Source organism: Vanellus vanellus, assembly GCF_965231255.1.
Source record: "Vanellus vanellus genome assembly, chromosome: 1".
Lineage (NCBI taxonomy): Eukaryota > Metazoa > Chordata > Aves > Charadriiformes > Charadriidae > Vanellus > Vanellus vanellus.
Genome location: NC_138905.1, coordinates 200,696,060 through 200,707,355, shown reverse-complemented (window position 1 = coordinate 200,707,355; position 11,296 = coordinate 200,696,060). Strand labels below are relative to the sequence as shown.

Below are 11,296 nucleotides of genomic sequence, written 5' to 3'. Positions count from 1 at the left end.
CGGCAGGTCTTCCGAGAGGCAGAGGAGAGCCGTGTGCCGCTGTGCCAACTGCGAGCCCGGTTCAGCCCCAAATTAAGCGGGTTTGGGGGTTTTCAGGCAATTTGAGTTGGAGGGTCCGGGGTGCCTGCCCCTCCCTGCCCCCGAGCGGGACATCCCCGCCCGTTAGCACCAGCAGCCCCGGCCGCAGCAGGCGGTACCCTCCGCCCTGCCGCCCCGCACGTTACTGTCGCTTTAAGGGCCGGCGGGGGGTGCGGCGGCTGTGCCGTCCCGTGGTGCATTGCGGCGGGCGCGCGTAGAGAGCGTGGCTGGAGCTCGCGCGTTCGCTGCTGCCGCTCGGTTCGAAGTTGGCGCCGGGCGCGATGCGGAGCTGAGGAGGCTGCTGCTGCTGCCGCCGCCGAGAAGACCGCCGCTACCGCCGCCCTCCCCGGACCCCGCCGCCGGAGCCCGCCGCCGTCTCCCAGCCCCGCTCTCCGGCTATTCCCTCTGCTGCCGCCATGTCTGCGGGCTTCTCCTTCGGCGCGGGGACCCTGGGCTCCGCGGCGGCCGCCGCCGCCGGGGCGGGAGGAGGAGGCGGAGGCGGGGGCTTTTCCTTCGGAGTCGCCACGCCGAGGTAACGCCGCCACCCCGCGTGGCTTGGCCCAGCCTGCAGGCCCCAGCCCCCCTGACTCCCGCGGCCCGGCGCGCCACCGAGGCCGCCGGCGCTCCGCGGGCCTGGCGTGGGCCCGGGCGGTACGTACGTGGGTGAGTGCTGGGGGGGGGGGGCAGGGCGCAGACCCCGTGCTGCGTGTCTCGGCGCCTCTGCTCCTGCCCCCGGAGGTCCGTCACTCCTGGCCCAAAGGGGCCTTGGTGGGCGGATGAACGGGCTTCACCGCGTCTGCCCCGGCGCGCAGGGGTGGGGGTGCCCTTCCTGCCCCGTCTGCCTCACGGCCGGCTTCGTAAATATAGACTTAGGGATCAATCTGTTCAGCAGCTAATAACAAAGGGAGGTGCGCTTCTAATTGTGCTTTATTTTGGCTGTGTTGGAGCAGGGTGTCTCCCTTCGCGGTTCTCTCTAACGTTCTGAACGCAGAATGTGAATTATATGCGTATCTAGGTTTCAGCAATCAGCCTGAGCTTGTGTGTGCGACATGGAGCTTGGTAATGCCCAAATGGTTAATGTGCAAACATGAATTTTATTTTTTTTTCCTTCGAAGGTGGGTTCAACCTTACCTTTTCCAACACAGATAACCTTGCATTTGGTGTATAGTGTATTGGAGTAAAAGGAGAACTTTGCTATGCTTTGATGTGCATGTGACACACAGCAGGCTCTGTACTAAAGGCATTATTAGTATTTAGGTTTCTCAGAATAATAGGTAAGCCTTTATTGCTGTTTTTATTCCCTTTCTTTCTTTGCACACAACTGTACTAGCAGAGATTGTTTTTTTCTGACCTGCTTGCTATTATGACTCCGTTGAAGATTAGGGCTGTTGTGGAGCTTTGTGTCAAGAGTTTTTTCCCAAATCTGCTCAAGCAAAATTGATCACTGTAATGTAAACTAAATGGGCACGGTGAGCTACTGAAGGGAACTTCCCCTGAAGCAGATATATTTGAAAATACTTATCTGACAGAATTGAATATTTATCTGTCAGAGTTGTCAGGAATTAGCAGTGTGAGGGGAAGGGAACAGAACATGTGAATCTGAAAGTATCTCTGGATTAAATGGCAGTATTGCTTTCTGGAAGCCCATATGAGAGGGAACAAGTTTTCTGAGTCTCTTCTAATAGTCTTAATTGTGTAGTTATGACAGATTGATGACATTCTTGTGTTACCTGTGCTTGGTTTTGTGGGTTTTTTGTTTGTTTTATTTTTTCACCCCCACAATGAAGCTTATATGGAGTTTATAAAGAACTTCAGTTTCTTTTGCTTCATGCCTGTTTAGGTTTCCTGTGATTAAGACAAGCAAGTTAAAATAACACTTGTTTATTCAAAAACGTTGTTCTAAATGTACTGCCTGAAACAAGGGAAACTCTTTTGTTGATCTGCACTTGTTAAAAACTGCCTGTTGAACTTAAATATTTTTATGTTTGGTCTTTTTTTTTGCTGTTCTAGGTGGCTCTTTAATCTGTTAAAAATAGTAAGTAGAAGTTTAACAGGTGCTAATTAATAGCAGTACAATACTCTGCATTTTTATTCATTCTTACAAGCAGGACAAGTCGTCAAGGAGTGTCACAGAGGAAGAGGCCTTTATACTGCTGTATGATTGATGGGATGATCTTGAGCATTTCTTTTGGATAGTTTGCTTGGGAGCATGTTTGAGACTATAAGAAGAAGCTGTTGTTCTGAGCTGGGTCTAAGACAGTATTGCCAGGTGTTGGGGAGAAAAGGGGCTTTCTGTAGTCCAAGCACAAGTGTTATTCATCAGTGTGACCAGACAAAGATTATATTTTGGTGGCCCATATGTGATATGCCAGCCTACTTAATTCCTGCATTGCACCAATAGTTCAGGTACTTGGGCTCTTTTTGTTAATTGATGTTCTCTGTAGTATGCTTTAGCCAGGTGCAATGGTTTATTCTAGTTCTAAAATTAGAGTTAAGATCTGACTTCAGTGACCTGAGCTCCTCTTCCTTCCATCTGTGGGGAGCAGACAGTCCTTCTGGCACAAGCTTTCTCCTGCTGGTGAGAACACTGCCATTGCTTTATTTCTACGTTTTGGTTTCTTTCTATCTTAAACAAACAAGATGGCACTTCATTTTTGGGGGGGGTTGTGGGGTTTTTGTCTTAGGGTGCTGAATTGTGTATTTTGTACCTTAGCTTTCTTCTACTGGAATGCTGAAACAGGAAAAAATTTCACAGAATAATCATCTTTATCTATGCTGGAAAGGGATGAGAAACAAACTCTTGGCTAGTGAGGGAAGCGCTATGTTGTATCTTTAAGTTTACAAGCAGTTAGATCATGGTGCTGTAGCTTGGTATACTGAAATTTTGGGAGTAAAGCGAGCTGAAATGCTTTGGCTGCGTCTCTGCTTCCTGAACTCTTTAAGAATAACTCACACCTAGATTTTGAACTTGGAGTCAACTTTTGCTGCACTTGCCACAATGGGTTTTGTAGATATTTTGAGAACTTAGGACATTAGGAGCTAATTATAGCCTTTTTTTTTTTTTTTTTTTAAGAATTTACTCTTGTGTTTAATTTGTTATGCCTAGGAGGTGCTTTCATACAAAAAGAGACAAGATGAGGGAACAATGAGAGAATACCGAACACCTGAAACGTAGACTATTTCTTGACAGTTGTTACCCTTAAGTCTGAATTGCATTTAATTTCAGTGCTACTGTTGTACATACGCAAAATATTGTTTAAGTTAGAGAAAACTTATCTAGTTTCTAAAAAGACTGACAAATAGAAACAGGAAGTTACTACAAATAAATTATTGACCTGATACTTTGTCTGTTTAAGAACAAAATCTTTAAAATTGTAGACTTATCTGGCTGCTAGTACCTGTCATTTAATTGGTTAGAGATAATCATGATTATTGTATTCCCCCATGTTTTGTACAATAACTTAATGCGTTCTCTGCTAAATGTAAAGCTTGCTCTATATTTGCCATGAAATTTTTAAAATGTGTAGTTGCCCCAAACAAATAAAGGCTTAGTTTTCCTGGTGGTGGCTGATCTCTGATTTTCTCCTTCTTCTGTCTTCCCCTTCACCTGTGAAAATAGCTCTGTAAGCTTGTTTCTGTAACTTTCTGACAAGTTTAGAGTCAGAAAAGAAAGTATGGTAGGTGTGGGTCCTCTGTAGTTTGCACCTGTGGGGAAGGGTGGCATTTTGGTTAGAAAATGAATTCATGCATTAGTGTGTTTTGGTGGCAAGATACAGCAAAGTTGTGCTATTGATGTGAATGATTGTGTGTCTGTGCTTACCACTTTGGAATGAAACAAACTAGCATTGGTTGAGGTTTCCGGTCAGAGGTATCTAACTGGACTTGCAACCCGCTTTGCGAAGATTTTCTCGCAGATTTGTTGTCATCTTTGTGCTGCCTCTAGCATTTGTTCTCCATTTTCAGTAGTTCAGGGAGAATAACTAGAAAGAACTAATGGGATGATCTAACAGAAAAGTTCAAATTTCCCACTTTTCTAGCAAGACGTATCAGCTCAGCAAGGAGTTGGAACAAATGCTGGAGCCGGTGTCAGGGAAGCAGTAGGAATTATGGAGCTGTAGAAGGAAAGGGGGAGATAGGCTTCCTCTTTCTCTTCGGTCGTAGGGAGCTTGGACTCTGTCTTGTCCAGCTGTGTTGTGTGTGATTTTGGAAAGTGAATGATGGTGTGGGAAAGAAACTGAAATAAGGAGGGGTGTGGATTTTTTTTTCCTTATTCTGAAAAAAAAAATACTGCTAATAGTCTTATTTTGTAATAGCTCAACAGGAGGACTTAGTTTTGGAACTCTGGGCTCTTCCACTGCTACAGCAACTACATCAGCTACTTCAGTGGGCTTTGGGAGTGGACTTTTTGGATCAAAATCAACCACTGGCTTTACCCTAGGAGGCACCAGTACAGGTAGAAAAACTTCTTTTACAGCAAAAACTTGGATCAACAGTGAAGAAATAGATCATCTGTACACGAAAACTGGGTTGTCATAATGTGCTTGCTTTTTTTTTTTTTTTTTACAGTAGTTCTGTAGCTCAGCATATTACTTATGTAGTTTTGTAAAAAGGCTTCATAGAACAGTTTAAAAGGTCATTCATTGATAATCATGCAATATCAATGCTGCAGAAACACAGATGCAGTTACCAGAAAACACTGCCTGGGCCTCTGTGTACATTGTTCCATAATTTGAATCCTGATGTTTTCTAGAAATCTAACTCTTCATCTGGGATACTTAAAATTATGATTTACGATTGAGGTATATTTTGATCTGAAAAATATTTTAAAACATTGTGAGATTGGTAGTATTTGTAATGTGATATTTGTAACCCTGCAGTAGTAAACACTTCTGGTTTTGTTGTTTGGGTTTTTTTAATGTCAGCAATATGCATGAAGAAATTTATTAATATTTTCTTGGGCTCTAATTCAGCCTGTGAACATACAGATCGTAGAATCATAGAATGGTTTAGGTTGGAAAGGACCTTGAAGATCATCGAGTTCCAACCCCCCTGCCATAGACAGGAACACCTCCCTCTAGACCAGGTTGCCCAAGGCCATGTCCAGCCTGGCAGGAATATTGGGGTGCAAAAGAATAAAACTTCTCTGACTGGTTTGGGTTTTTTTGAGCCATCATGCAAACCTAACTTAATGAATTTTACTTTGGCTCCAATATTGTTAGACAAAATAGTTTTTTTTTTCTTGTACACTTGTTTGAGTAGATAGGGGAAGTTCTAAGAACTAATCTACTAGAAATAAATTTAACAGTAGACTGAAAGCCTGTATTTGTGTTTGGCTACATTGGGGTAATTTTCTTTTAGCTTTCAATCATTCTTTTGATTTTCTAATCGGATGTTTTTTAAAATATGAAATGGCATAGCACTGTGTTCAAAATAATCTCTTTAAATTGCCAGTGGGTCAGAAACCCTAAACCAAGACATAGAATTTTACAAAGACTTTGGACTCCATAATCCTCTTCATTATACTGTAAATCTGCTGGCTTACATGTGTGTTATGTGGCTGAAAAAAACAAACTCGATACTAGTTTCCATATTTTTGTTTCCCTTCATTTATTTGGAATTTCAAACAATTTGTTATACTGCTGTGTTAACATCAGCTTCACTGTTAGCAGATTTTTATAAGGAAAAATTATGTGCTGCTGGTGCTTACAAATACCATTTTCTATGTTTAATGTTGTTTTGCTTTCAACATACTACAGAAAAATCTTGTATAATAATCTACATATTGTCGCATGTTGCATTATTTCAGTGTTTTGTTTCATGTTGTTTACTGTCATAACTGCTCTGTAGTCTTCAATTACTATTCTTACTCTTGTTTGTTTGTTTTTTATTTTTAAAGCAGGAACAGCAACAACTATTGCTACAGGACTGACGCTAGGTAAGGACTTAATTTGGATTTTAACATTATACAGGAAAAAAAAATACAGATAGATCTTTCTTGTAATGTAGGAAGTTAGTGGTCATATGAGAGCTTTTTCCCCGTTACTAATTGCAGTCTCCTTTGCAGTGCAAATGTTATGGCTGCAAACCAGAGCGGAGCCCCACAGTTTTGAGCATGGTTACTTGTTAAAGGTTTATTCCATTCCTGTACAACAGTGACAGTGGTCATAGTGAAAAGTTAGACTTCATTTTTATGTCCCCCTTATGAGTTTCATCCTTCAGCAGAGGGAAGGTGGAATACATTATCAAAGAATTCTTTGTACAGAATTTATTGCTCTCATGAACTTTCTGTGAACAAATCTGTTTGGTAATTGCCTTTTAGAATAATAGGGAACTGAACTGTGAAGGAACCTTGGGAATATTTTACTTTTGTTTCTCTGATGCATTGTCAGTGACTATTTTTCAGCTGTCACTGGAAATACAGGAATATGTGGGTAGTTGTGGTGTGTGTTTTTTGTTTTTTGTTTTTTTTTTTTTTTTTTCTTTTTTCTTTCAAAACATCAGCAGCTAAGATCTGAGAAGAAACCAAGCTGGAGTATGACACATGTTGGGGTTGGGGGTGGTGCTACAAGACAGACTGCTGTCCAAGAACTTAGGAAGCTATGCTGTGAATAAATGGAAAAAAATGGTGTTGGATAAAGAAGCAGATGAAATAGGCAGAAGAAGGGAGGAGCAGCAGCTAGCCGAGAACAGACTGTGTGATGTGTAATCGTACATAGCAGTCAGTACTATGCAGATGAACATTAATTCTTTTGAATAGCTGAAAGAAATTATGTCATCCAAAACAGACACAGAGCAGTTACTGAAAATACCAAATATGTGTTTCTTGTGCTTGCTGTTGTGGTTTGTGTATGTATGTGCACACCCCTCCTCTACTTTGCAATATGGATTCTAGAATATAACATGTATTCTTACCATGAAAACAGAAGGAAGTAGAAGCTTTATTTGCTTTACTTTAAAAGTGTTGAAGAGCAAAGTTTGAGGGAATAACATATCAACGTATTTTTCTTGTTTACAAATTGAAAGGATATGTGCATTTGTTCTAGTATGCATAACCAATTGAGAATTTTTAGTCTGTATTTTAGGCAGTATTGTTTATGGCTCCATCTACCAATACTTTGCTGCTTCTATTAGATGCTCTTGGTGAAAGCTCTTATTTTTACAGGTTTTTTTAGATTATCACTAGGTATCATCTCCAGTCCATGATTAAAGTCCAGTGGATCACTAGGAATTCTGGAGAAAAAATGCCTGTATGATTAATGTAAACCTTTGAAATTTATCTGAAGGTGCTATGGAGATATTTTGTTTGATGCAAGTGATCTTGCATGTGGTGGTGCTCATGGTGGTTAAATGGGAATAGTTCAGAAGAGAAGATAAATTGAGCATTCAGTGTTGTAAGAGTGATAATTGTTTTTGGGTTTCTTTTAGGCACGCCTGCCACCACATCAGCAGCTACCACAGGCTTTAGTTTAGGTTTCAACAAACCTGCAGGTTCAGCCACGCCGTTTGCTTTACCTGTTACTTCTACCTCAGCAGGTGGCCTATCATTATCATCTGCTCTTACATCAACTCCTGCAGCAGGTAGGAAAGTTTTTTAGGGTTTGGAGTTTTTTGGTTTGTTTTTTTATCAATAAAACTTTATGGTAAAACAGTTCTATGCTAAGTTTGCCTGGTATTTACCTAATTTTTTAGGACTTCAATAAGAAGGTTCATTGGACTTCAGTCATTCTAAATTTGGCTACCCTAATGCAGATAGATTTATGTTTATACTGAGGGCAGTATATAGAGAGTATATAATCTGAGTCATTAGAAGTGTAGCAGTAGCTTATTGGTCATGCAAAACCATTATTTTTGTTATTGTTAACCCCACTGAAGTTTGAGAGCTTCTTACCTGTGCAACTGAAAAGTTTGGAAAGTGTCTACCTTTTGTAAATGGCTTGAAATGGTTAACTAGTAGTGGAAACAAGATTTTTCCAGCGTAGTTCTCATACTGGCACGCACTTGCCTTCATATTTAACTTGGCTAAACTACACCATGCACAATGATAATTAAGACTGGAGTTCATTTTTCTTAACCTTAAGAGTGCATTTGAGCTCAGCTGTCTGTGCCCTCTGTGCACTGTCCCTTTATGCTTGTGGTCTTTCTCTATTCAATTCCTCCCTCTCCTACCTGGGATGGGATGCTTAATTCCAGAAAAAGGCTCAAACTACCAATGAAATGTTCTTGTATCATCTGTCCTGTGTAAAATGTTTTATGTTAAACATTAAAATATTAACACTTCGGCATTTTAATATAAAAAGTCAATAGCGCTTGTTAGATCCATTACACTGTAAAATAAATTCTGTGCCAGGTTCTATATTCTCTAGTGTTCTGGGGGACTCTCAAAATTTTTATATTGCAGGTAAATATGGACTAATCAGGATTATGATACTGTGGAACAAATCACATAATTCAAAAGTCTCTAGTGGCTTTGTTTGGAAAATCTGCAGGAAATAAAAACAATGATTGAGTTTATTATCCAATTATGATAAAGTTGCTGTTCAGACCTTTCAGTTATTTCAGATTGTCTATGGATGTATTTGAATGCAGCATCTGCATGAAGCTGGTTTGATTTCTGTGCAGGAACTACTGGCTTTACGTTAAATTTGGGTGGTACAACTGCTCCAACTACAACTGCGTCCACAGGCCTTTCCTTAGGAGGAGCCTTAGCAGGCTTAGGAGGCTCACTCTTCCAGAATACAAGCACAGCAGCAACAGGTAAAAGTTATGTTATCTTTTTCCTCCTTTTGTCTCAAAACGTTGAAGTTTAACATGTGATTGCATAAATTCGTAACGTAAGATTTCTTTTATATAAATCTTAACACAGTGAAAGTATAATTTTTAACAGCTTTACAGTTAAGAACAGTGTTGCTATCCATGGGCAATAAAAATGAAATCTGAAGTAGTTGGCTTCTTGCTCATTCTTAAATTCACTAGTACTTAACACTTTTTTTTTTTTAAATGAAAACACAAGGAAATCTTTGCCATTCCCATAATTGACTCAAGGAAGTTGGTCATAAATGGGAGAGGGTGATGATATACATGTATATCTCCTTTAACTGTGGAGAAGTTGAAAGTTCCTTATTTTGGTGACTTTTTGTCCAAATAAAATCTTTAACTGTTAGGAAGCCATGAAATAACAATACTGTCTTTTTCAGCTCTAGAGGAAAAACTTGTTGTTCTCTGTTGAAGTCTTGGTAACACTGATCTTAAACTGTAAATGAAACAGAAAGATTCTTAAGGTGCTGATAAGTTAGCTATCTAATTAACTTCCTAATAATGTGAAGAAATTATGTAAAACGTGTACAGTTGTATGAAACTTCATGCAATCTGTTTTCTTCTCTATTTTGCGTAATTTTTTTGTCCAAATGTAAATGGATGCTGAAACTGCAAGCAAGGTTATATATGCTTTTAGTTTAAAATGAGTTTTAATTATCAATACTTTAAGTGCAGAAATTGTTTGGATTTCTTGTAGGACTTGGGCAGAATGCTTTGAGTTTGACTCTGGGGACAACTGCGGCTCCTTCAACTACTACCAATGAAGGTCTTGGTGGTATTGATTTTAGTAGTTCTTCAGACAAAAAGAGTAAGTTTGTTTTAAAATATTCATAATTTTTTTCTATTGAGAAAATTATCAGAGCACTGCAGCAGAGACTTTTTGATTGAGGAGTGTGGAATGAAAGCTGACAACTTTAACTCCCCTTGCCCCTTACAAGTCATTTCAGTTAATTTCAGTCTTAGATATTGTGCTTGCATAGAAAAACAAGATTTTGGCTGCTAATGTAATGTAAAGTTAGTTATTTAACATAAGCGTAAGCCAATATCATACTTGAGAACCAAGATCTAAACGCTAGCCTTTCGGAAGTGAAGACTCATAGGACCATTTGCTGAAAAACTGCGTCAGATTTCTGAACAGTTGTATGTGAAATAGCCACTAGAGGGGGGAGCAGACCTATGTTTAGTAATGTATGGCTAATACAAAAAGTACTCAAACCAGCTTTCTCCAACTATAACAGATCTTAAACTTAGTTTATTTTTTTGAAAGCTTGCACAATAAAAATGTTCTATTTTAAGTTGCGCTTCTTCAAAGCTGTGTTTCTCGTGGTGTGTAGTTCTATCTGATACATTCTATCAGATTGTTAAAACCAGTTATAAAAGCTTTACCTCTGGGGTAACTGAAGTACTTAAGTAAGGGAACATTGAGCATTGACATATGGACCCTTACTAATTTCTCTTGCTTTTATGCTTCCTGAGTACACTTAAGCTGATTCTAAAATATGCATTTTCTCTGGGAAATCAATACTGTTAATTTAATCTCTTCGTTCCATTCAGGAGCAAAACTTTGAACTGGGTATACCAATAGCTAGAAGAGAAGGAAATATAGGAACTCTGTGAAACCAGTTTTACAGAGTAACATAGGTTGTGGAGACATAGTTCTTGATACTTGTAGAAGAGATGGCATATTGACTGTCCAAACTCGAGTGCTCTGCATGATGATGATTGATTTTGGAGATGATTATTGAAACTGGGAGTGATGAAAAAGCTCTGATTCCTAGGTTCTTAGGGGATATCCATTACTATAGTATTAGGATGTCACAACACTTCTGTAATATACAAGTATCTTAAAATGAGGACCAGATAACCAGACTCAAAGTCTACTTCAGTCTGACATCTCCCAGCATTGTTTTGCCCATCTCTTAGGGTGAAAACTTGAATGAGCACCTGAATTCTGCATGTGTTGTATAGTAGAACTGGGTGCATGGGACTATCGCTGTCAGGATGATAAGCAGAGATCCCTTAGCTAAGCAGTGGGAAATGTCAAAGGAGACTGGCTTTTGAGTTTTCCTTTTTTTAAAATTTAGGTTTTAATTTAGGAGTGTTTCCCATAATGGATAGTGCTTGCTTAAGCAGCCCTGACAAATATCCCTGCCTGGGTGCTGCTACTCAGTTCTGTCAGTACAATTGTTTGTACTACTATATGAGGAACTGTGTTAAGGTTTGAGGGTGGTGGTTTTATGGTATTGAGGTTTCTATTTATTTTCCTTCCTGAAGAAAAGGAAGGAGGAGATGTGGCTGTGAAAGAAAAGTTCCCTAGGAATCCCAGGACAGATAGGGACTAGCACTTTTGTGCTCTCTTCTGGAATTAGTTATAAAAGGTTTTCCTTCTGAAGAGTGTCTGTCT

The 11,296-nt window shown here is 39.9% G+C and overlaps 1 protein-coding gene across 1 annotated transcript in view; it reads left to right on the top strand.

Annotated features, from left to right (window-relative positions):
- Positions 1–494: 494 nt before the first annotated feature.
- The window catches only part of NUP58 (nucleoporin 58), a gene marked incomplete at its 5' end in the record, with an annotated part of 35,214 nt that continues 24,412 nt past the window's right edge, over positions 495–11,296 (top strand). Inside the window, 6 exons of the mRNA XM_082498727.1 lie at positions 495–610; positions 4,392–4,531; positions 5,978–6,013; positions 7,504–7,656; positions 8,698–8,832; positions 9,590–9,700. Of these exons, the coding sequence (XP_082354853.1) occupies positions 495–610; positions 4,392–4,531; positions 5,978–6,013; positions 7,504–7,656; positions 8,698–8,832; positions 9,590–9,700 (691 nt within the window). The remainder of the gene's footprint in view (positions 611–4,391; positions 4,532–5,977; positions 6,014–7,503; positions 7,657–8,697; positions 8,833–9,589; positions 9,701–11,296) is intronic.